This window comes from Poromitra crassiceps, assembly GCF_964638095.1.
Source record: "Poromitra crassiceps genome assembly, chromosome: 20".
In the NCBI taxonomy this organism is placed as follows: Eukaryota; Metazoa; Chordata; class Actinopteri; order Beryciformes; family Melamphaidae; genus Poromitra; species Poromitra crassiceps.
This window is the reverse complement of record NC_139637.1, coordinates 29,253,395-29,279,610: the sequence shown is the minus strand read 5'-3', so window position 1 is coordinate 29,279,610 and position 26,216 is coordinate 29,253,395. Positions and strand designations below refer to the sequence as shown.

The 26,216-nt window shown below is 43.7% G+C and overlaps 1 protein-coding gene across 2 annotated transcripts; it reads left to right on the top strand.

The window, feature by feature from the left end:
• The first annotated feature begins 644 nt into the window (after positions 1-644).
• On the top strand, positions 645-24,245 carry gmeb2 (glucocorticoid modulatory element binding protein 2). Of its 2 annotated transcripts, none has more exons than XM_083656411.1 (10): positions 645-775; positions 1,173-1,297; positions 9,497-9,600; positions 10,651-10,808; positions 11,461-11,529; positions 11,956-12,093; positions 13,012-13,134; positions 13,586-13,809; positions 17,262-17,402; positions 23,952-24,245. In XM_083656411.1, the coding sequence occupies exons 1-10, from the start codon at positions 652-654 to the stop codon at positions 24,102-24,104; spliced, it is 1,359 nt and encodes a 452-aa protein (XP_083512537.1). In that variant the 5' UTR covers positions 645-651; the 3' UTR covers positions 24,105-24,245. The 2 variants fall into 2 exon arrangements, with proteins under 2 accessions (XP_083512537.1, XP_083512538.1); XM_083656412.1 differs by having other exon boundaries at positions 17,262-17,406; positions 23,952-24,224.
• Positions 24,246-26,216: the final 1,971 nt, after the last annotated feature.

Sequence of the window (26,216 nt, the reverse complement as noted above, 5' to 3'; positions counted from 1 at the left end):
ACACATTGTACACACTAGAGATGCTCACAAGTCTTTTTTTTTTTTTTTTTTTTGCAAGTCAAGTCCAAGTCAAGTGTCATAATATGACACTTGTCCATATTATGGACGAGTGTTCTATTATCTGCAGCATGCCATCCGCTCTGCTTAGAACACATCTACAGCTCAAACAGGAAGTCAAAGCATGTCGTGTATTATCTGCTTTACTCCTTCATTAGCATACAGCAGTGGTTCCCAAACTGTTTAAAGTCCTGCACCCCCTCAAGTATTCAACGTCCTGCAGTGTACGCCCTCTACCTCCAGAGGGTGCTACAGGTTTTTCTTTTTGGCGTACCCCCCGACGTAACTGTGTGGGTAGTGGGTACCCCACTTTACCCCACCCCCCTATCGGTCTAGCTTCCACAATTCAAAATAGAGCAGACTAGCAGTACTGTATTCTAATGTACACAGAGTCTATCACTCAATATGCTGCATGCTAAAGTATGCGGCACCAGAGCCAGCCATCCTCTGGGGACACATGGACAAATTGACCAACAGTTTTATGCTGCATTTTAGTTTGCTCACATCAATCCTGAAACACAGACTTGTTGTTGCGGGCGTGTTTACATGTGTTTACATGTTTACAGGGAGGAAGTCCTTGCTGTAGTAGCACCAATGGAAGTTGAAGCTGAGGCCAGCAGCACAGACTCCCTGTCACAGGAAGAGGCCGTGATGTCACAGGAAGAGGCAGTGATGTCACAGGAAGAGGCCATGATGTCACAGGAAGAGGCAGTGATCGGTAATGTGACCTGCAGTCCTCAGACACAGTACTCCCAGGGTTCCACACTAACTTTTCCAGTGACTTTCGCAGTTGGTCATACCCTTTTTGTGTGTGTGTGTGTGGGTGTGTGTGTGTGTGTGTGTGTGTGTGTGTGCGCGTGCGCGTGCGTGCGTGCGTGTGTGCGTGTCTCTGTGTGTATGTGGGTGTCTGTGTGTATGTGTGTGTCTCTCTGTGTCTGTGTGTGTCTCTCTGTGTATGTGTGTGTCTCTGCATGTGTGTGTCTCTCTGTGCATGTGTGTGTGTCTCTGTGTGTGTGTGTGTGTGTGTGTGTGTGTGTGTGTGTGTCTCTCTCTCTCTCTCTGTGCATGTGTGTGTGTGTCTCTCTCTCTCTGTATGTGTGTATCTGTGTGAGCAGTGAAGTTAACAGAGGAGGTGGACGTGGAAGCAGACGTCTTCTACCCGATCACCTGTGGAGACGCAAAAGCCACTCTGGTCTGGAAGAAGTTTGTCTGTCCCGGCATCAATATCAAATGTGTCCAGGTATGCAGCCTCACAGCCAGCTGACTGTTACAGGCTGGTTAAGTCCACCTGACTGTTACAGGCTAGTTAAGTTAACTTCACCTGACAGTTACAGGCTAGTTAAGTTCACCTGACTGTTACAGGCTAGTTAACTTCACCTGACTGTTACAGGCTAGTTAAGTTCACCTGACTGTTACAGGCTAGTTAAGTCCACCTGACTGTTACAGGCTAGTTAAGTTAACTTCACCTGACAGTTACAGGCTAGTTAAGTTCACCTGACTGTTACAGGCTAGTTAAGTCCACCTGACTGTTACAGGCTAGTTAAGTTAACTTCACCTGACAGTTACAGGCTAGTTAAGTTCACCTGACTGTTACAGGCTAGTTAAGTCCACCTGACTGTTACAGGCTAGTTAAGTTCACCTGACTGTTACAGGCTAGTTAAGTCCACCTGACTGTTACAGGCTAGTTAAGTTAACTTCACCTGACAGTTACAGGCTAGTTAAGTTTACCTGACAGTTACAGGCTAGTTAAGTTCACCTGACTGTTACAGGCTAGTTAAGTTCACCTGACTGTTACAGGCTAGTTAAGTCCACCTGACTGTTACAGGCTAGTTAAGTTAAGTCCACCTGACTGTTACAGGCTAGTTAAGTTAACTTCACCTGACTGTTACAGGCTAGTTAAGTTCACCTGACTGTTACAGGCTAGTTAAGTTCACCTGACTGTTACAGGCTAGTTAAGTCCACCTGACTGTTACAGGCTAGTTAAGTTAACTTCACCTGACTGTTACAGGCTAGTTAAGTTAACTTCACCTGACTGTTACAGGCTAGTTAAGTTCACCTGACTGTTACAGGCTAGTTAAGTCCACCTGACTGTTACAGGCTAGTTAAGTTAACTTCACCTGACAGTTACAGGCTAGTTAAGTTCACCTGACTGTTACAGGCTAGTTAAGTCCACCTGACTGTTACAGGCTAGTTAAGTTAACTTCACCTGACAGTTACAGGCTAGTTAAGTTCACCTGACTGTTACAGGCTAGTTAAGTCCACCTGACTGTTACAGGCTAGTTAAGTTAAGTCCACCTGACTGTTACAGGCTAGTTAAGTTAACTTCACCTGACTGTTACAGGCTAGTTAAGTTAAGTCCACCTGACTGTTACAGGCTAGTTAAGTTAACTTCACCTGACAGTTACAGGCTAGTTAAGTCCACCTGACTGTTACAGGCTAGTTAAGTTAAGTCCACCTGACTGTTACAGGCTAGTTAAGTTAACTTCACCTGACAGTTACAGGCTAGTTAAGTTCACCTGACTGTTACAGGCTAGTTAAGTCCACCTGACTGTTACAGGCTAGTTAAGTTAACTTCACCTGACAGTTACAGGCTAGTTAAGTTCACCTGACAGTTACAGGCTAGTTAAGTTCACCTGACTGTTACAGGCTAGTTAAGTTCACCTGACTGTTACAGGCTAGTTAAGTCCACCTGACTGTTACAGGCTAGTTAAGTTAAGTCCACCTGACTGTTACAGGCTAGTTAAGTTAACTTCACCTGACTGTTACAGGCTAGTTAAGTTCACCTGACTGTTACAGGCTAGTTAAGTTCACCTGACTGTTACAGGCTAGTTAAGTCCACCTGACTGTTACAGGCTAGTTAAGTTAACTTCACCTGACTGTTACAGGCTAGTTAAGTTAACTTCACCTGACTGTTACAGGCTAGTTAAGTTCACCTGACTGTTACAGGCTAGTTAAGTCCACCTGACTGTTACAGGCTAGTTAAGTTAACTTCACCTGACAGTTACAGGCTAGTTAAGTTCACCTGACTGTTACAGGCTAGTTAAGTCCACCTGACTGTTACAGGCTAGTTAAGTTAACTTCACCTGACAGTTACAGGCTAGTTAAGTTCACCTGACTGTTACAGGCTAGTTAAGTCCACCTGACTGTTACAGGCTAGTTAAGTTAAGTCCACCTGACTGTTACAGGCTAGTTAAGTTAACTTCACCTGACTGTTACAGGCTAGTTAAGTTAAGTCCACCTGACTGTTACAGGCTAGTTAAGTTAACTTCACCTGACAGTTACAGGCTAGTTAAGTCCACCTGACTGTTACAGGCTAGTTAAGTTAAGTCCACCTGACTGTTACAGGCTAGTTAAGTTAACTTCACCTGACAGTTACAGGCTAGTTAAGTTCACCTGACTGTTACAGGCTAGTTAAGTTAACTTCACCTGACAGTTACAGGCTAGTTAAGTTCACCTGACTGTTACAGGCTAGTTAAGTTAACTTCACCTGACAGTTACAGGCTAGTTAAGTTCACCTGACTGTTACAGGCTAGTTAAGTCCACCTGACTGTTACAGGCTAGTTAAGTTAACTTCACCTGACAGTTACAGGCTAGTTAAGTTAACTTCACCTGACTGTTACAGGCTAGTTAAGTTAACTTCACCTGACAGTTACAGGCTAGTTAAGTTAAGTCCACCTGACTGAGGAAATGTATCAGAACTAATGTATGGTGATGTGCATGATGCTACTATCCCAGTCAGAGCTATTGAAATCCTCCTCTTCTCCTTCAGATGTTTTACCCACTCGATTTTTGAAAGAAGTTTCCGCCTAATATCTTCAGATATTTTAGCAATTTTTATGCCTTTGCCCGGCGATAGCAGTGGCCGGAGGGATTATGGTTTTGCGTTGTCTGTCCGTACATCCGTCTGTACTAGGGTAGTCTCGCTGGCCAGCCTCCCCTCTCTTCCGTGAGAGGAGTCTAGCAGCACTGGTCCCAATTCTGGAATTGCGAGTGGGAAAAAAATGCTCTGTTTGGTTTAACCAATCACACTTGTCTTGGGCGGTGCTCAGCAGCAGTGCCAAGCAGGCCTTCTTTATTGCACAATCCAACTCTTCGTCAAAACTTGCCATTTTCAGCATGTACCAACCATCGACATAGGTCAGGGCTGGTCACTGCGCACATTTTACTCGCATATGCGACTAAAAATAGAACAGTGCGAATTGTAAAATGCATTTTGGAGCACGTGTGCGAGTACAGAATTCGACCTTCAATATATATATATATTTTTTCAGAGCCTTAAAAATCAGAACGGCATTAAAGTTGAGAGCCTGTGTCCCAGTTCACTTGAAGGCAACACAGCGTTGCCTTGAACCAATGGTGACTGGTGAAAAAAAAGCACGTGATCTCTCGTTTACCAAATGCAACCAATGGAAAAGCATTAAAATGAGCTTGTGAGTAAATCTCGTAACGCCATTCGCCCTCAATCTGTCAGTCAAACCTCGAAATTCGTCCCCTACCTCCATCTGTACCCCCCCACGCAGGACACTAAACCCGGAAAAGTCACACGGCAGACGTGCTGTGTATTTCTCATATCGTTTTGACTAATCCTGGCTTCCTCTGACGTTAATAGATCAATAAAATGTTTTCCAGTTATTCCTAGGCTGCAAACTTGTTTTAACATGCAAATCGGAGTTGTTTCTGACGAGAATAAAGTAACGTTAACGCTACGTTATGTCAGACTGTTCTCATCCCCATGGCAAAGCTTTTGTGTGCTCCTATTTTTTTCAACTTAGGGGCACACGTGCTCCTCTGAAAATGCTAAGTGACCAGCCCTGACATAGGTACCAACGAGCTAGTGTGTAGGTTTCTGCCCTTAGCTTGCTAGCTAGTTAGCGATGTTGTTTTCACTTCGGCGGCCGGGGGCCTTTTACAGTGACACACAGGGAGGAGGGAGTGGAAGCCGCTCTGATTGACATGGTCGGAGCCAATGACAGAGCTTGTAAGCGGGGAGCGGAAATCCGGCAGCGACTGAAATGGTCGCATCCAATGGGAGAGCAGCTGTAGAGCAGGGGAGGGCTTGTGCCAGCAGCCTGTTTCCATGCAGCCAGACTCCTCTCACGGAAGGGAGGGGAGGCTGGCCAGCGGGACTAGTACTAGGGAATGGCATGTCAATGGTTAACTGGTTAACCGCAGAGAACGTCGATTAAGCATGTAGGTCAAACGGTTAATTAGCATACAACGTGTTGCCAATCTGGTGATTTCCCCCCCTCTTTCGTGGGAAGCAATGTTAACCTAACTAATTTATATTAAAACATGGCACAAGCGTTAAACTAGCATTATATAGGAATTAAAAGGTGCACCGATCAAGTTTTTTGCCACCGATTGCCGATCGCCTATGAGAAATATCTGCCCGATTGATCACCGATCACGAATCACAGATTTAAAAAAAAATTGCAACATTTTGTTAAATTTTTACGCGGACAGAGCAAATCTATTTTACCATAAATCCCTCTGAACTCTCCTCAGTCACCCCACTCACAGCCTGTGTTGCAGACATAAGGTCTTGGATGTCTTCTAACTTTTTCAGGGTATCCGCGGGGTCTTGAAAACTATTAAAAGTTGATCAATCAATTTAGGGAAATTAAGGCCCTTATTAAAAAGTCGTAATTGCCATGTGAGAGGTATAAAATGTTCTAGCTAATGTGCTGATGGTGTTAAATGAGCATAATGATATCCCATATCGATCGCAGACCCCTGAATTTAATCGATATCGTATCGTGGCAGACGTTGTGATATCGGAAAATATCGTATATCGTTGTCCAAATAATCTATAATATTGTATCGTGATGAGACATGTGATTTACATGCCTATCGTTGATGTGACGAAAGTGGCGTTGAGGTCTTGATAAAGTCTTAAAAAAGGTCTTAAAAGGTATTGGGGGAAAAATGCAATATTTTATATTAAACTTTTCTGAACAGTACACAAAGAAAACACACGAACAGGCTCGGACACAGAAACAAAGAAAAACATGATCAACATTCAATATTACAACAAGCCGTTTAAAGTCGAGGGGAACTGGAACGGAATGCACTAGCGTGAGCGTCGGAGACTGAAAACAAATTGAGAGGCAGAACCATATACGTGTCGATGATTTGATTTGACAATTCTGTCGACTGGCTTTGGCATTGATCAATCATGGCGTGTTCCACCCCCAAATCGAGTGGGATTCAGCGTGTTGTCGTGCTACGCGAGTGGGATCCGCGGAGTACCAGGCAGCCACCTGCTTCGTGCGGAGCGAGCGGACAATCCGATGCATGGGTGCTGCCCGCCCGCCTGGAATCTCAGACGGGCGACCCCTGACAACCACGCTTTCAAGCGCGCGCCATTTACGCTATTTCTGTAAATACGATATTCCTGGAATGCACGTTTTAACGAGCCAGTTACATTTCTTTGCATTCTTAGAGATTATAGTTTTTGTTTTTTTGTTCATGTTTCATACAATTGGCCAAGTTAGTAGTTAGTTTATGGGATAGGAATTCTGCCAGATGACAGGCACTAGGCGCCATTTTCTACTTAATTTGCAAGAGAAAATTATCCTGAAATGAAGATTTGATTGACAGCTGCATGTCGTGATATGATTGGTTGAAATGGGGTAGAAATTTGGTAGTACTAGGTGACGTCAGCAAACTGTAAATTACTGTTATCAATGAAATCTTGAAAAATGAACTTTTGATGTGAAAAAGTGTGAAAAACGAAAGAAATTAGATTTTTGTGATTTGTTTTGCATACATTATGAAATAAATGCACTGCATACCCAGGTATTTGAACTAAAAGAAAAGAAAAGTCATTTTTGGGTTCAACTCGACTTTAAGGTGCTTATGTACTTATAAGAGATATTGTCCAAAGGATCCCACTAGGGATGCACCGATTGCATTTTTGCAATCGACTTTGTTGGCCGGTTCCGATTCCCGATTTTTGCCGATTCCGATTTTCTTTCTAAGAACAATAATTGACAGCTTACACAAACATTTTTGTAACTTTGTTTGAAAATTAAGATTCATATAACAATTATTATCATTTGCATGAAGTAGGACCATCTCACTCAAACACATCTCAAAATAAAAGTGTTCCAGGTTACTGGACAGAGCTTTTTTGTGCAAATACAATGAATAAAAAATTCAATAAAATCCAATAGCCTATATCCCACAGCTATCATGCATTTACTTAAGAAAACAGGTGCAACAGAACATCAAAATGTGATCCATGGACAAGGGGTTTATAGCCTGGCTCCAGACCAGTCCTCTTGAGTAGAGGGGAAATGAGTTTATGAGTTACAGTAACGATCTTCAGTCTGAATATCAGAGTTTACACACAGTCCGAAATTTCATATGCGTTTTTTTTTTATCTGCCATCCGAAAAAAGATTGTCACGCACAGAAACCCTTGCACACTGAGTCCAATGTATTTTATTATTATGTTCGTCGTTCTATTTGCAATACGAAACAAATAGTCTCTCCTGTATCCACGTTACAACATGACTGACAGGCTGAGGCAGCAGCGATGATGTGGAATGGAGAAGGCAGGTCGGGGAATGGTTATACTGGACACAATGCTCGCGTTCACCTTGCCAACCCAGCTGTGCGCGGTGGCGGGTTGCTGCAGCACTGCTTCCCGGGGAGAGAGAGCAGAGAGAGAGAGGCCAGTGAGGTGAAGCGAGCCGCTCAGACTGGACTCCAGCCGAGCGGGACTCGGCCGCATCTCTGTCTCCACGGCTTATTTTCAACTTGCATGTGTGACAAACTGCGAGCTTTGTCTTCTTCACTGACGGTGAAAAAAATGTCACAACGAGGAAGGTATGCTGGCGTGTGTGGTGTGGTGGCTGCCTGTCTCGCAACCAGCCAGGCGGGTCACCTGTCACCCCTAACCTCATCAACCTTGAATTGGATCAGCTTGTATCTGCTATTAACTGAGCAGAGTTTTACCACAGACAGACTCCTTTCCCATATAATGTCATAAATCAGTTCCAAGTTCCCCCTGCCACGCTTCTCTAATCCGCTCAGTAGAGGCCGTAGTGGAGTGGTCAAACAGACATACAAATCTGGAGATATAAGCTATTGAATTTAACGTCAACATCCCTGCATACCCTGTTTTTTATTGCTGAACAAAGACAAAACTGAAGTGATGGTGTTTGGACCGAAAGCACATAGGGAGGCTGTAAGCCAAACTTTAGCTTCAAATAGGTTCATTTTGTCTAACCGAAATAAATTAACTAAACTAGAAAAGACTTGTAGTAGGTTAAATTGTGTCAAATACCTGACAGTTTTGACTGCTGACTACCGGACAGCAGGGGCGTTGTCATCCCACCTATCCAGGTGGGATGGCCAAACCCACATAAACCAGCCATATGACACGTCACAGCAACATCACGTGGCGTCTCTGAAGAAGACTGCAGGAAGTCAGCAGTCGAAACTGTCAGGTATTTGACACAATTTAACCTACTACAAGTCTTTTCTATACGAACAGTTTAGTCAAACTTTAGCTTCCCAAGGTCTACAGTGCACCACTGAAACCAGAAATCTGCGAGTAATTTTTGATTTGGACGTGCACTTTTCTAAACACTTTAGCAAGATCACCAAATCAGTGATCGGTCAAATCAGGAGTATTGCCGAAATTAGATAATTTCTTTAATTTAGTGATGCACAAAACCCCCATTCATGCTTTTGTCTCCAGAGTCCAGCCATCTGGATTACTGTCATTCATTATTGGCCAGACTGGCCCAGAAATGTATCAACCGCCTCCAGCTTGTACAAAATCCTGCAGCCAGGGTTCTTACAAGAAGTAAGAACTTACACACTTATTAAGAAATATGAGCATATGTCCCCTATTCTCGCCTCATTGCACTAGGGATGTCCTAGATACTAGAATTTCTATTTCAAGACTGATACCCAGGAAAATATCGATAATACTCAATACCAAGGGGGGGAAATGACATCACATCAAGAGGCATAAAAAGAAACAAAAATGGACAGACGCACGCTTCTCCGTAATCTAGCTCCGATAAAACTTGTGAGAAACTTTGTACTTACAGTACACAGCAGATTAGCCCTGATCTACTCATCAGCCTATCACAGCATGTTCAGCTTGTTGAAGCAACAGATACCCACCAATGATAGGGAGGGGAAAATCAGTAGTACGTTTGATTTTTCATTAAGACAAAGCACTGCTGGTATCCATACTGTTGCAAATGACTATTGTATCTGTTTCAAATTTGTAGTATTGATACGTATCGATACTATTGATGCTTTTGACAACCCTGCATTCCACTACAGTAGTTACCTGTATGTGTGTTCAGAATTGATTTTAAAATGGTATTACCTGTTTTTAAATTATTATTATTATTATGATCGTGATTAGCTCTATGGTCATTATTTCTGATTGTCTTCATTTCTTCTGTCATTAGTTCAGCGAGCAGCTCATCAGCCCAAAGGAGTTTGTGACTTTAGCAGGGAAATCCACCCTGAAGGACTGGAAGCGAGCCATTCGCGTCAACGGCACCATGATCAGGTCTGGCCTTGTCCAATGCATTCAGTATACTGTGAATATTATACAGCGGATGTCAGAAGTCTACTTCCCCCTTTCAAATGACCTATCTTTCTTTTAGACCGATTCAAATCACTCCCAAATGTTGCGCTTGTCCTTGGTTGTTTCTCATTTTGTGTTCTTGTGTCCTCCATGACAGATGAGATATGATAAGATCAAATAAAAGATCAGTTAAAATATGTATATTTCCATCTGGAAACACTGGTACAGTGCCTTACTGTAGAATTGTTAAGTGCTCTTATTGTGTTGTTACCTGTTTTATATGTACAGTATTGTGTGTTTTTTAATGGACCTTGTGTCTGACAAATAAAGTGATGATGATGATGATGATGTAACCATTATCAGTCTTATGATTAATGAATAATTAGTTCAGTGTGGCAGATACCAAGAGCTGGATGAATAATTTGGGCACCTCTGCGTTAGACGGACATTCCATGTAACCAATCAGAGACCTAGAATAGGCAGCTAGGCTGTGACGTGCTTTGAGTGAGCACAATGCTGAAATGTTCAGACGTTCTGAGTTCTGAGTGTATCAGGCAGCACATGGGGTTATGGATCACTTATTTGAAAAAACATAACTAATAACAGGATTGCTTGAATTGCAAAAACTACCGCGTTGCGTTGCATGTTATCTTAAAGAAGTAATCTGAGAGTACGCTCCCCAACACTGATGGCATTTAATTTAGTGAGCTTATTTTTTCAGGCACTCACATTTTTCTCAGTATAAGCTAATGCATTGATTTGCAACATTAAATGACTATTATACTTCCATTATTGCATTTCTATTTTAAACTGCCCATTCAGTTTGTTGGCACAAACGCATCATGACTTGAAGCCCAGAGGCACTGTCTGTATAGGTGCAGTACATTTCTGAAAAGCAGAAAACAGAAAGCAGAAAACCTTTCTTCAGTGAACATTGTGCAGTTCACGCATTTGTCACAGGGTGGCACTGTTACACCAGGCACTGTCACTCTCTGTGTGTTTGTGACTTTTAAACCATTTTAATTTCCATAGGAAGATCATGGACTCGGGTGAGCTGGACTTCTACCAGCACACCAAGGTTTGCTCCAACACGTGCCGCAGTACCAAGATTGACCTGGTGGGCAGCAAAGGGTCCGGGAGCAGTGAGCAGTCTGCTGAGGTTACACCTGTCACCCCCTCTTCAGCTGATGGTAAGTTACCCAGCCTTACCCCTGTCACCCCCTCTTCAGCTGATGGTAAGTTACCCAGTCTTACCCCTGTCACCCTCTCTTCAGCTGATGGTAAGTTACCCAGTCTTACACCTGTCACCCCCTCTTCAGCTGATGGTAAGTTACCCAGTCTTACCCATGTCACCCCCTCTTCAGCTGGTGGTAAGTTACCCAGTCTTACACCTGTCACCCCCTCTTCAGCTGATGGTAAGTTACCCAGTCTTACCCATGTCACCCCCTCTTCAGCTGGTGGTAAGTTACCCAGTCTTACCCCTGTCACCCCCTCTTCAGCTGGTGGTAAGTTACCCAGTCTTACCCCTGTCACCCCCTCTTCAGCTGGTGGTAAGTTACCCAGTCTTACCCCTGTCACCCCCTCTTCAGCTGGTGGTAAGTTACCCAGTCTTACCCCTGTCACCCTCGCATCAGCTTGAAAATAAATATTTGCATTAAAAAAGTAATCAGAAAGCAATGGGATTTGATTTATGATTTTTTTCTTTTATCTGTCCCAATCCGGCACGTATCTTATATCTGGTCATTGGGGGGGGAATAGTAGGCTAAGTGAGGTTTGTGTTTGGGCCCCGGAGGATTTTCAGATTTCAAAGGAGAATGTCTGGTGTGCTGAATGTCTTCCCAGTGAACGGATCAGCTGCCTCACTTCCAGATGGAGCAGAGGAGAGCTCAGAGTGGGTCACAGCCATCGGAGGTAGATACGCCTCTGGACTTTGTGTCCTTTTATGAAATATCAAATAATACCACTCAATCAATGTGAGGAGGAACCTGCATACGTACTGTACAGCTGCTTCACAACAATGGACTGTTGCCATCTGTAAGGTGTGTGTGTGTGCGTGTGTGTGTGTGTGTGTGTGTGTGCGTGTGCGTGTACTTTGCTACTATGCACTTTATATCTACTGTGCACTTTAGATCGTTGCTACTGTTGTAATTTGCACTTTAACTGTTGTGTTGCACTTTAAACTGCTGCTCTAGACTGTTTTTATAATGTCCTTTTTTTTTTTTTATATTGTCCCATTTGTTTTTATGTATGTACTTTGTACTACGCTTTTTGCAACCCAATTTGCCCTTTTGGGACACTTAATAAATCTTGAATCTTGAATCTTGTGTGCGTGTACAGAGGACACGGTGGCATTGTGGCGTGGGGTGAAGGAGGCGGGGCTTCTGGAGGAAGTGGTGGAGCAGTTCCGTGCAGAGCTGCAGGAGACGCTACAGAGCATGCAGGAGAGGGTCTCTGAGCCCCCGCTACAGACCAAAGGTTACATGAGCATATCACATTACCACCATATATGGACCTGATATCTGATGGTTATTGCAACTCTGGAAAGCCCTTAACCTCAAGTGATTCTAATGACACATTTGGATCAGATTCCACACAAACGCAAGCTCCTCTCCTAAAGGGATAGTTGTGGTTTTTGGAACCCTAGTCCTATTTGCTACTTACCAATGATGATGCTGATGAAATGATGAAAATCTTCTGTATTATCACTAAGTAATACAACAAGCTAATAAACCGTCCCTTCATGAACCAAAAACACAGCCCCGACTCGAACGTTAGATCCCCATATTGCTGCCGTTTGTCCAGACGGGCTTCATCACTTAAAAGTTTTTTTCTTTTTATGCCTCCGCTGGCAGATAGCCGAGACAGAGGCATTATGGTTTTGGGTTGTCTGTCCGTCTGATTACATTTTGGTGGTCAAAGTTCAAGGTCACTGTGATCTCACGAACGCCATTTGTAAGCTCGTTAACGCCTTGACGGAATTTCTTGACATTTGGCTCAAACGTCCACTTGGACTCAAGCATGAACTGATTACATTTTGGTGGTCAAAGGTCAAGGTCACTGTGACCTCACAAACGCCATTTTCAAGCTCGTTAACACGATATCTCAGGAACGCCTTGACAGAATTTCTTTTGGCCCAACATCAAAGTCTGGACAGACATGGATGTCGACTGCTCACTTGTTGGCGGAGGCAAATATCCACGATGCGGTCGTTCTACTTCTGCTTGGTGGACTTTTTAGTAGAGTCTGTTGTTGTGGGTCATTTGCTGATGTTAGCGTACTCAGTTTCTTAACTAATGCTAGCCCTCACATTCTTCTAGCTGAGAGGCAGGCTCAGCCATCACATGCACCCGATTTTCCGTGAAAGTTGCGTTACGGAGCATTTTTTTTTTTCAGATGCTGTTTTACTCAATAACATTGTCCAGAACTTTGGGATGTTGGACCTGGTGAAGAAGGTTTTGGCCAGTCACAAGAGCCAGATGGATCGCTATAGAGAGCAGTACACGCGCAGCCTTGCCGGTCAGTACAGCCATCCTCACAAGATCCCCTCTGCTCATAGAATCTCTTCAATAACAGTGGCAACTGTCTGTCTGTCTCTCTGACTCTCTCTCTGTCTCTCTCTCTCTTTCTCTGTCTCTCTCTCTCTCTCTCTCTGTCTCTCTCTGTCTGTCTCTCTCTCTGTCTCTGTCTGTCTGTCTCTCTGTCTGTCTCTCTCTCTGTCTCTCTCTCTCTGTCTGTCTCTCTCTCTGTCTGTCTCTCTCTCTCTGTCTCTCTGTCTGTCTCTGTCTCTCTGACTCTCTCTCTGTCTCTCTCGCTCTGTCTCTCTCTTTCTCTCTCTGTCTGTCTCTGTCTGTCTCTCTCTCTGTCTCTCTCTCTGTCTTTCTGTCTCTCTCTGTCTCTCTCTCTCTGTGTCTCTCTCTCTCTCTCTCTCTGTCTCTCTCTCTCTCTCTGTGTCTCTCTCTCGGTGCAGCTCTGGAGCAGCAGTGTGACGAGCACAGGAAGCGAGCTAAAGAGCTGAAGAGTAAATCTCAGCACCTGAACAACGTGCTGATGACCCTGGCCCCGGCCCCCGCGCCCCCCACCGCCAAACGCCCCCGCCTCACTCGGGCGCTCTCTGGCCCCGCCTCGGTAAATGCCACGCCCACCCAGATCACACTGCCTCTGAACCAGCTGGCCGGCCTGCCACTCGCCAAGGTGACTATTCTTTTTTCTCTCTCTCTGTCAATTAAAATAAAATTGAGCGCATCTTCATAGTGCTTTTCCAAGTATTAAAAGCTATAAAGCGCTTCACATTCGGCAGGGGGGCTTGGGACTGAACTCATCCACCACCGATGTGTAGCACCCGCCCTGGGTGATGCAGGCAGTCAGTTTGCGTCAGAACACTCACCACACACCATCAGCAGCTATCACGGTGGAGAGTTGAGGACTGAATGTGTCAATTAAGTAACGAGGGATGATTAGGTGGCCAATGATAAAAGGAAGGCCTGTGTGGGAATTTAGCCAGGACACCGGGGTCACACCCCCCAGGACACCGGGGTCACACCCCCCAGGACACCGGGGTCACACCCCCCAGGACACCGGGGTCACACCCCCCAGGACACCGGTGTGAGAGTCAGGACCTCGGTTTAATGTCTCATCTGAAGGATGCTGCTCACTCACAGGACAGAGTCCCTGTCTCTGCCCTGGGGCATTGGGGAGATCATTCATGAGACCAGAGGGGAAGAGCACCTCCTACTGGTCCTCCAACAACACTTCCAGCACCAGTCTCCCATCCAAGGACTAGCCACAGTCAGCCCTGCTTAGCTTTCCCCAGCAAGCCAGCGATGCAGGTCTAAAAGAGAAAACAATGAAAAAGGAAAACACGGTACATGCATAACCTATACTGATTCACATCTCCTGATAACAGTATATTTTATACTGATTCACATCTCCTGCTAACAGTATATTTTATACTGATTCACATCTCCTAACAGTATATTTTATACTGATTCACATCTCCTGCTAACAGTATATTTTATACTGATTCACAGCTCCTGCTAACAGTATATTTTATACTGATTCACATCTCCTGCTAACAGTATATTTTATACTGATTCACATCTCCTGCTAACAGTATATTTTATACTGATTCACATCTCCTGCTAACAGTATATTTTATACTGATTCACATCTCCTGCTAACAGTATATTTTATACTGATTCACATCTCCTAACAGTATATTTTATACTGATTCACATCTCCTGATAACAGTATATTTTATACTGATTCACATCTCCTGCTAACAGTATATTTTATACTGATTCACATCTCCTGCTAACAGTATATTTTATACTGATTCACATCTCCTGCTAACAGTATATTTTATACTGATTCACATCTCCTGCTAACAGTATATTTTATACTGATTCACATCTCCTGCTAACAGTATATTTTATACTGATTCACATCTCCTGCTAACAGTATATTTTATACTGATTCACATCTCCTGCTAACAGTATATTTTATACTGATTCACATCTCCTGCTAACAGTATATTTTATACTGATTCACATCTCCTGCTAACAGTATATTTTATACTGATTCACATCTCCTGCTAACAGTATATTTTATACTGATTCACATCTCCTGCTAACAGTATATTTTATACTGATTCACATCTCCTGCTAACAGTATATTTTATACTGATTCACATCTCCTGCTAACAGTATATTTTATACTGATTCACATCTCCTGCTAACAGTATATTTTATACTGATTCACATCTCCTGCTAACGGTATATTTTATACTGATTCACATCTCCTGCTAACGGTATATTTTATACTGATTCACATCTCCTGCTAACGGTATATTTTATACTGATTCACATCTCCTGCTAACGGTATATTTTATACTGATTCACATCTCCTGCTAACGGTATATTTTATACTGATTCACATCTCCTGCTAACGGTATATTTTATACTGATTCACATCTCCTGCTAACGGTATATTTTATACTGATTCACATCTCCTGCTAACGGTATATTTTATACTGATTCACATCTCCTGCTAACGGTATATTTTATACTGATTCACATCTCCTGCTAACGGTATATTTTATACTGATTCACATCTCCTGCTAACGGTATATTTTATACTGATTCACATCTCCTGCTAACGGTATATTTTATACTGATTCACATCTCCTGCTAACAATATATTTTATACTGATTCACATCTCCTGCTAACAGTATATTTTATACTGATTCACATCTCCTGCTAACAGTATATTTTATACTGATTCACATCTCCTGCTAACAGTATATTTTATACTGATTCACATCTCCTGCTAACAGTATATTTTATACTGATTCACATCTCCTGCTAACAGTATATTTTATACTGATTCACATCTCCTGCTAACAGTATATTTTATACTGATTCACATCTCCTGCTAACAGTATATTTTATACTGATTCACATCTCCTGCTAACAGTATATTTTATACTGATTCACATCTCCTGCTAACAGTATATTTTATACTGATTCACATCTCCTGCTAACAGTATATTTTATACTGATTCACATCTCATGCTAACAGTATATTTTATACTGATTCACATCTCATGCTAACAGTATAATTTATACTGATTCACATCTCCTGATAACAGTATATTTTATACTGATTCACATCTCCTGATAACAGTATATTTTATACTGATTCACATCTCCGGATAACAGTATATTTTATACTGATTCACATCTCCTGCTAACAGTATATTTTATACTGATTCACATCTCCTGCTAACAGTATATTTTATACTGATTCACATCTCCTGCTAACAGTATATTTTATACTGATTCACATCTCCTGCTAACAGTATATTTTATACTGATTCACATCTCCCGCTAACAGTATATTTTATACTGATTCACATCTCCTGATAACAGTATATTTGGCCCATAATGTACAATTGATGACGTCATTGTGAGTGAAAAGGAGTAGGCTGAAGCCAGAGCGTATGATGCTTTATCTTGACGCTACCCTTACCACAGCAACAAATACTCGATCCATAGATTCACCCCCTTTATTGAAATGCATTGGGTTTGTTTGTTTGTTTGTTTTTCATCCTAAATCAATATTCCTTTAAGTTCATATTTGCTGTCTCTTTTTGCAAACATGTTTAGAATTTTGCTGCGTTAGGTAACAAATTATTATGCACTTTATAGATTATTTGTCCTGTATAGGACTATAATCAACTAAATCATGTAGTTTAAGAAACAAGCCAGGTTGTATGTCATGTAGGGGTGTCAAAATTAATCGTATAATCGATGCATCGCGATGCGGATGTGTGAATCGAATCAAATCGAATCGTTGACAGATGAATCGTTGAATCGTTTATGTTTAAATTTCTGTTGACATTCAGATTTTAAAGCACTTTCTAAGTAAAAAAGGGACTTTGATATTTATCTGACTGCTTGTATTAATTGATGAAAAAGTAGCCATGTGCAGTAATAATACAGAAAATTGAGGATTTGATACTTGGATCTGCAATAGTTTGAGCTGTATCGAGAGATGCATCGTGGAATCGAATCGAATCGTGAGGCCAGTGAAGATTCACAGCCCTAATGTCATGTGATGTAGTGATAAGTGTTGTGTGTTTTAGGTGCTGAGCGTGGCCCCCGGCCTGAGTGGGTACACGCTGCTGACCTCACCTCTGGGAGGGGGGGAGCTGACCTCTGACCCCTCCAACCTGACACTGCTCTCTGCCCTGCAGGAGGGCTCCAACGTCGGAGCCTGCATTAAGGTAGGTGTGTGTGTGTGTGTGTGTGTGTGTGTGTGTGTGTGTGTTAGAGATGCACGGATGAGCTTCTATGCCACCCTAATCCACGTGTATGCATGAACCATCCATACTGTTTATAGATCCGCGCCCGACATATTCACAACGCTATAAAGGAGCGAGTCTCGCATTGGGAAGACGTAACGTACTTACGGATTCTGCTGTCGTCAGTGCGATCGCTGCAGTCCCAGACTCCAAATAAACGTCCATGCTGTATAACGTCCAGTCAGCACTTGCCCTCATGTAGCTTACTAGTCTAACGCTATAGCTTTAAGTTTAGTTTACTGGATTCAGTGGATTGGCCTCATCGTAAGGCGTGTTCAGAGGACCGCAATGGAAATAAGCCTGTGGCTTTATTGTGTTTTTATCCTCGGTGATTGTCTGTTTTGTTGACATCACCAAATAAAGTCAATCAATCAATCACTCCCGTGAGGTTCTGGTGACATCAATGACCATATATGGAGCAAGAGAGGAGGCATGTCCCTTCACGTAGTGCATGGCTCTTGTTTACTACTGCCTTGGGTCCTTCGGGGGTCCTGCTCAAGCCCCCAGGAATAGCGCTGGGCTTTGAAGCCATTTGAACATGCTGGCGAAGCTCTGTATTGCAAGTCACGTGACGCCATGCAGCCCAGAAAGGAAAATTCCCATCCACTTGCATGGGGACTCCGGCAGCTGTTAAACCCAGGGGAATTTTTTCCGGGTGTCACTCAAAGTATAAAACGACTCTTTTAATTATCAACTAATTTTTTATGGGCATTTTTTTCTTCAGAAGCCACTAAGAGCCGTATACGGGGGTATTTTCTTCTTGTAATACAATCCATGGGTGGGAGGGGTGGGAGACGTCATGGAACACGTCATGGCACACATGCGCACTTCGCCTTGGGCTGCATAGTCAGGAAGTAAAACCAGGAAGAAAAAGCCCCCATGATGGCTTCATGCGCCAATGAGCTACCTCCGTCCGAATGCATGGGTGGGCGTGGCAGGTCCCCTATCCAGTTCTTTTAATACATCCATGGTCCTGCTATCCAACAATTGACGGCTAAAAATCTGCTTGACGAAATATGAAGCTTAAAATACGTTCATAGACTAGAGAACGTAATTAATATACATTTTCCTCATTAATGATACGTCATTTCACCCATCCACTATTAACACATTCACTGCCAGCCTTTTTTTTTTACTGTAGGTAGGTTCTGCCAGAGGGTTTTTTTGAGGATTCTGGCTCATTTTACAAGAGCCGAGGATTATTTTCTGCTTGGAGTTTGTGAACACAAAGTTCACAAAAGTACTAATAGAATGTGTGCTTTCTCTGTCTAAAAGAGTTAGTTTGTAGAGTTAGTAGTTATGTAGATATTAGCCGTTGAGTACAGCATGGTTTCAGCGTCTGAGAGTGAAAGCTGAGATAATCGCAGTTTTGTGAAATTCAATCAAACAGGCAGAACAGTCACTTTAACCATTTATTTTTGGCATCAGTGAGAGATCAGACATCTAAACAATATAGTTCTGAACGCCCTCTCCTTCAAACTCCTCCCTCCGTGGGCGTGTCTGGTGGCTTTCAGCCTGCGTTTGTCACAAGCGAGTGTTCTGCTGCTGCTGCTGCTGCTGCGAGTTTGAGCAGCCTCCCTCCCTGGCAGCGAGTGTGGATAGGGCTCACTTGTTTCTTGGGTTTGAGAGCTTTGATGAAGCTTTGTGCGATTCTAGGCTTTATGCTGCGTGTTTCAAACTGTGTTTTCCACCCAGTCTATTTTTGGAATCCCCCACCGCCAGCTCCCAGCGCGATAATGCGCGAAAGTGAAAGCGTTTTCGCCAATCCATTTTACAGTAGAGAATGGTTTCCTCGCGCGTTACCCTACAGTTTTGGCTCTGCTTTTCCTAGTGTGGAGAGCACTGTCGCCACTTAGTGGGTCCGTGGAATGGGTTGTACACGTTCGCTGACTCCAATATTTTTATAGGAGACGGGGGGAGCGTCTCTCGTCTTTGGCAGTCAACGGTTGGATTCTGTAAGACGAGATATCTCGTCATTGGCAGTGAACGTGTTAATCAGAATGTTTCTCTTTATGATCCATGATTCGCCCCGGTTCTAACTGTGGCCCGCGCATCACTAGTGTGTGTATCTTGTAACCCGACGCAAAGACAGTATCTCATGTTGATCGTCTAGAGCTGCAGGGGTTTCAAAACTGTTCAGACCAAGCACCACTATGTACCGAACCAAATTTCCCAGGGATTTTCCACTGCGGATACAAACAATTATTTCCCATCAAATAAAATGTGCTGATTTAACCATGCAATACAGTAGCATCAGAAATGCTAAATAAAAACATAAACACACACACTCCCACATTTAGGCTGTGAAAGAGGAACCCTTTTAAAATGCTTTTCCCCCTCACAGAAATGTGTAGTTGGCCCAAGCCTACTCCTCAGGGTTCCTCTTCTTCTTCTTTTTGGTGTTTTATGACAGTTGGCATTCTTAATGTTGCATTACCGCCCGCCTTCTTCTGGATCTATATCCATCCACTGTTTCCCTACATTCTCGATATTCCTCCTCAGGGTTAATATGTATATGTAAAAAAAAAAAAAAAAAAAAAAAGCAATGCCCTGGGGCAGCACAGTTTTGGAACCACTGGTCCAGATTGGACAGTCACTTTCTTTCCCAGGCTCTGCCAGGACTGCTCTCTTCTCTTGCCTATTTCTATTGTTTAAAGACCCGTTTACACCAGTGATTCTTTAGAATATTGCAGCGGTGTAAACTGTCCCCTCTCATCTCATCTCCAGCCGGCTGATGGCGTTGCCAGCACTTCAGCTTGTCAAGTCCCAGGGGCTGGTTGCAAGTAGTTGCAAGCAGTTGCAAGTTTCAACTAGCCTTGTTGTCAATCATTGGTGTAAACTGGGTTTTAGTCTCTTGTTATGCTTTTATAGGAACTTTGATCTGTAGCTTCCTATCGTCCTTCCTATGCACGCTTTCCCAACCATGGATACTTGAGCAGCTTTCAGGGAGTACGTGGAAAGATTGGGGATTACAATTGATTTCCAAAATAATAATAAGAAATATTAAAATTCATTTGATAAGCACATTGTTAAAATGGTACGTGCAGGTAGTTCTCCCCCTGGCAGGTGTCAACTGTTACACTACTCTGTGAAGAGGTTGCGTTCACGCATGTCAAAACTTCCTGCAAACAAACAAACTAGCTAGCAAACATGGATACATGGCTTCAATCATAACTGTCAGAATTGTTCATTCATTTAATAATCAGTTGTGTTAGAAACCAGGGTAGGACATTATTTTATTTTTTCAACAAGGGCTTTTTTGCCGTTGTGAAATTATGTTTCGGGGCATTTTGGATAATTTCCAGGTAATTTTATCAAATGTGGGAAATACGGTCTTCTATTTTGCAGGACAGACCAATATTCAATTACGCTTATCCAACCATAGCCTATTTTAGTTCTAATTTATAAAAGTTCATAACAATCACACACAAAAATCTTAATTTCCTATCATCTCAACCACACTGTTGCTTGTCTATTAGGCATGTCAAGCATTTAAACGTCAACCGATTAATACTATCAGTTAATCAGTCAAAAAAGTGTACTTTACCCCAAGTAATTATGCATGGTAAAAGAAAAGAAATAACCTATACAATCTATTTCTTAAAGGTCCCATTCCGTGCAAAAGCTGTTTTTACTTGTAAATGCATATATACTGCTGTCATCCCTCCCTGTAATGAGTGGTCACAAGCTCAGAACTGCCACAGTTGGATTTGTCCCTATCCAGCTTCCCCCTGCAGTCTCCTTCAAGCCACACCCCCAAACGCTCTGTTCCCCAGACGGGGTATCGGGACGTCACGATGGTCCTCAAGCATACTGCGCGGGTCTCTCTCACACAAGCTATCTGCACCATTTTGTCTATAGCCACAAAATTAACACTTCTAGCTGGAGCGACGCCAACTGTACGTGATCCAGCAACTGCGGAGGTGCATTCGGAAAGTCTAGGCATTTTGAGATGTCCTCTTTAGCGTAGCAACCGTTAAGTTAGCGATAGCTCGTTGCTAACGTTAGTTGAGGACACAACCTAGCGTGCTGGTCCACAGACGCTAATCTGATTGGCCGCTGGGAGCCTGGGGCGGGCTCTCCCTCAGCGGCCAATGGGAACTGTTAGTTCTGAATATATTATAGAAACAGACCATTCTTGGGACGCAACGAGATGAGGAAGTGACAACTCCGTCAGAACAAACGGGGTTGCTATATTTTCGACAAATTAATCCAGAATCATGTTTTATGGACCAGAGACACATGTTTTTAAGAGGTTACAGCTGCACGAATTGGGACCTTTAAATAAGTCATGCAGGCGACATGGTGTGTACTGCTTACCGATGTCTTGTGCCCGTGGAAACAATGGCACGACAATCTACTCGTTTATTTCAGACTAAGTTCTTTACAGACGAGGGGAGACATCTCACCTGCCGCTTGGATCAGCAGGGTCTCCCTGTGCTCCTCCTCCACATGTGCAGGGCAGACAGGCAGACACAAAGCATGGAGCCTACGCTCCTCCTCTACATGTGCAGGGCAGACAGGCAGACACAAAGCATGGAGCCTACGCTCCTCCTCTACATGTGCAGGGCAGACAGGCAGACACAAAGCATGGAGCCTACGCTCCTCCTCTACATGTGCAGGGCAGACAGGCAGACACAGAGCATGGAGCCTACGCTCCTCCTCCACATGTGCAGGGCAGACAGGCAGACACAGAGCATGGAGCCTACGTTAGTGCGCCTGCTGAAAGACACGATCCGCACCGCAGAGGCAAACGTGAAGTCTTGCGCCAACTTCACCAGCCAGGGGAATGCATTAGATGATGCTATAAATAGTACATTTTAATCTTGTCGCTTATTTCGGTTAATGAGCGTCAGTTGTCGGTCAGAAAAGGGGGGGGGGGGGGGGACATTTTCACCATCCCTATCTGGTATGTTATGTAATGTACAGTAGGCCTACTTTGCAAAAACTTTCAAATAACATGCCTATGGCAAAAGACAAAAAACATATCACCATATCAATCAAAATAACATGTATTGATATGCATGAGTGAAGGGGTACTATTGACATGAGTTAGGGGTACTATTGACATGAGTGAAGGAGTACTATTGACATGAGTGAAGGGGTACTATTGGCATGAGTGAAGGGGTACTATTGACATGAGTGAAGGGGTACTATTGACATGAGTGAAGGGGTACTATTGGCATGAGTGAAGGGGTACTATTGACATGAGTGAAGGGGTACTATTGACATGAGTGAAGGGTACTATTGACATGAGTGAGGGGTACTATTGACATGAGTGAAGGGGTACTATTGACATGAGTGAAGGGGTACTATTGACATGAGTGAGGGGTACTATTGACATGAGTGAGGGGTACTATTGACATGAGTGAAGGGGTACTATTGACATGAGTGAGGGGGTACTATTGACATGAGTGAAGGGGTACTATTGACATGAGTGAAGGAGTACTATTGACATGAGTGAAGGGGTACTATTGGCATGAGTGAGGGGTACTATTGACATGAGTGAAGGGTACTATTGACATGAGTGAAGGAGTACTATTGACATGAGTGAAGGGGTACTATTGGCATGAGTGAGGGGTACTATTGACATGAGTGAAGGGTACTATTGACATGAGTGAAGGGGTACTATTGACATGAGTGAAGGGGTACTATTGACATGAGTGAAGGGGTACTATTGACATGAGTGAAGGGGTACTATTGACATGAGTGAAGGGTACTATTGACATGAGTGAAGGAGTACTATTGACATGAGTGAAGGGGTACTATTGGCATGAGTGAGGGGTACTATTGACATGAGTGAAGGGTACTATTGACATGAGTGAAGGGGTACTATTGACATGAGTGAAGGGGTACTATTGACATGAGTGAAGGGGTACTATTGACATGAGTGAAGGGGTACTATTGACATGAGTGAAGGAGTACTATTGACATGAGTGAAGGGTACTATTGACATGAGTGAAGGGGTACTATTGACATGAGTGAAGGGTACTATTGACATGAGTGAAGGGGTACTATTGACATGAGTGAAGGGGTACTATTGACATGAGTGAAGGGTACTATTGACATGAGTGAAGGGGTACTATTGGCATGAGTGAAGGAGTACTATTGACATGAGTGAAGGGTACTATTGACATGAGTGAAGGGTACTATTGGCATGAGTGAAGGGTACTATTGACATGAGTGAAGGGGTACTATTGACATGAGTGAAGGGTACTATTGACATGAGTGAAGGGGTACTATTGACATGAGTGAAGGGTACTATTGACATGAGTGAAGGGGTACTATTGGCATCTCAAAACAGCTCAACGGGTACAAAAGATTAAAAAGGTGGGAACCACTGCTGTAATGGGCATGTTGGAAGCTACTGTGCACCAGAATTTCCTTCTGTATCAATAAAGTATATCTATATATGTATCTATCTATCTATCTATCTATCTATCTATCTATCTATGTATCTATCTCTCTCAGTACCAGCTGGTGACGCTGCCGGCTGCGCTGCAGGGACACGGCGGCATGGTGTCGGTGGGTAACATCAGTTTGGTGCAGAGTCCAGACTGTGGCGACGCAGACGGACAGCCGCCACACACGGATGACCAGGAGCTTAAAGACGAGCAAACATGACAGCAGAGGGAAGTCTCTGGGAGCCTCCTCGCTACTAAACAGGAAGTCTCTGGGAGCCTCCTCGCTACTAAACAGGAAGTCTCTGGCAGCCTCCTCGCTACTAAACAGGAAGTCTTTGGCAGCCTCCTCGCTACTAAACAGGAAGTCTCTGGGAGCCTCCTCGCTACTAAACAGGAAGTCTCTGGGAGCCTCCTCGCTACTAAACAGGAAGTCTCTGGGAGCCTCCTCGTTACTAAACAGGAAGTCTTTGGCAGCCTCCTCGCTACTAAACAGGAAGTCTTTGGCAGCCTCCTCGCTACTAAACAGGAAGTCTCTGGGAGCCTCCTCGTTACTAAACAGGAAGTCTTTGGCAGCCTCCTCGCTACCAAAGAGCGTGGAAGGAAAGAGACGACAATCCGGCCATTTTTGGAAACAGAATGCGCCTCGCAGTGGTCAGCTGCGGTAGCGCTGGCCCCTATAATCAGCCTCTCTAAACAGTAACTCAACGGGAGTTGAACCTCGGGTCCTTTTCATTAGGTATTTATCTTGAAAAAACTAAACAAAGAAAACGAAAAATTTTGCTTAGTTTCCACAATATGGTTGTTGTTTTACATCCCTGCACTACACCACTTCAATCAAGATTTGCAGTACGCCCGGAAAAGATGTGAATCCCCAAAGTTTAGAGTGCTCTCCCGTTGAGTTACTGTTTAGAGAGGCTGATTATAGGGGCCCGCGCTACCGCAGCTGACCACTGCGAGCCTGTGCGAGGTTCTTTTGGCGCTGTCACGCTTCCAAAAATAAAAAATGGCGGAGGCTGCTGGGCGCTGATGTTGCAATGGGGCAATATGGAGCTGTCATTTCTTTCCATAAAAGTTCTTTGTCGCTACTAAACAGGAAGTCTTTGGCAGCCTCCTCGCTACTAAACAGGATAATGCCCTCAGTTTCCTAGCCTGGTTAAAACCATCCTGATATGTGACCTCACATTGTGTTTTGCTCTACGTATCAGTCTGGACTTCAGCCGTCTTCTGACTTCCGCCTTGACAGACAACTCCTTCAGCCAATCAGCATCGCCACATCCAATCCAAATCGACAACATATTTTCTGCCAAGAAACTCCACTCGTGCAGACTCTTGTTCATGTTTAATTGTTAACTGCACTTATGGCTGTGTTTACACCACCGACGTTAACGCTACCCCCTGTTGCTTCAGGGAGCCGCCATTATTGTTTATTGTCTGATTGGTCCAGCCTGATCCAGAGAAGGAAAGAGAATGTGAAGTCACATGGTCAGGATAGCAGGGAAAGGACATGCATGGTTCCAGCACCTCGTCCCGGTGTGTCAGTGGACTGTTACAGACAAACTGTTGTTTCAAATGTCAAGGGAAAAACGACTGACCACAAATATGTCAACAAGAATCTGCATAATATGAATGTAAAAAATCTGTCAGTTGCTCTGTTTGTTGCTCTTATGAGTAACTAGAAATCTCGCACGCTATGCGTGCTTGATTCCTAGGCTTGCGCGCTGCGCGGCCTTGCCCGCAGCTCGGCTGCTGCGTGGCCTCGCCTGCTCTATTGGCACGCGCAGCGCACAACTGCTCAATTTCGCCTCACTGATGACATCACATTATTGTTCGAGTGACCATCACTGATGGAGTACTCTCGAGTGATGTCACTCAATGCACAATTGCTCAATTTCGGCCTCGCCCGCAGATCTGCTGCTGCGTGGCCTCGCCCGCAGCTCTGCTGCTGCGTGACTTTGGTCAATCAGTCCTGGCCTACATTCATGCATATTATATAACGGCTGATTTAAACTGTTGAAATCAAAAAGCTAAAAGATCACGCAAGAAAATAACTATCCTAAAAATCCCAATAAAAACGGACGACCCTTCAGACGCAATCCATACATCACTGATGATGTCATAGACATTGTGACATCATCAGTAGAACAAAAATTGAAACAGACAAACAGCCCACTTGCTCCCAGGCCCAGAGGTCTCTCCTCGTAACTCTACAATAACCCAGTCCCTCCAGGAAATTGCGATTTTGCAATTAATTAATGAATTAATTAATGCCCATTCAACCAATCTCCGTGATATTTGTGGGGGCGTGCAATTTTTCAATATTCCCGCAATTTCA

Bases quoted from the DNA above. Each gene is read 5' to 3' on its own strand.
- gmeb2 (XM_083656411.1), top strand. From the start codon at position 652: ATGGAAGTTGAAGCTGAGGCCAGCAGCACAGACTCCCTGTCACAGGAA. The intron at 9,601-10,650 runs GTCTGGCCTTGT...TAATTTCCATAG, and splicing joins GTCAACGGCACCATGATCAG to GAAGATCATGGACTCGGGTG. The intron at 10,809-11,460 runs GTAAGTTACCCA...ATGTCTTCCCAG, and splicing joins CACCCCCTCTTCAGCTGATG to TGAACGGATCAGCTGCCTCA.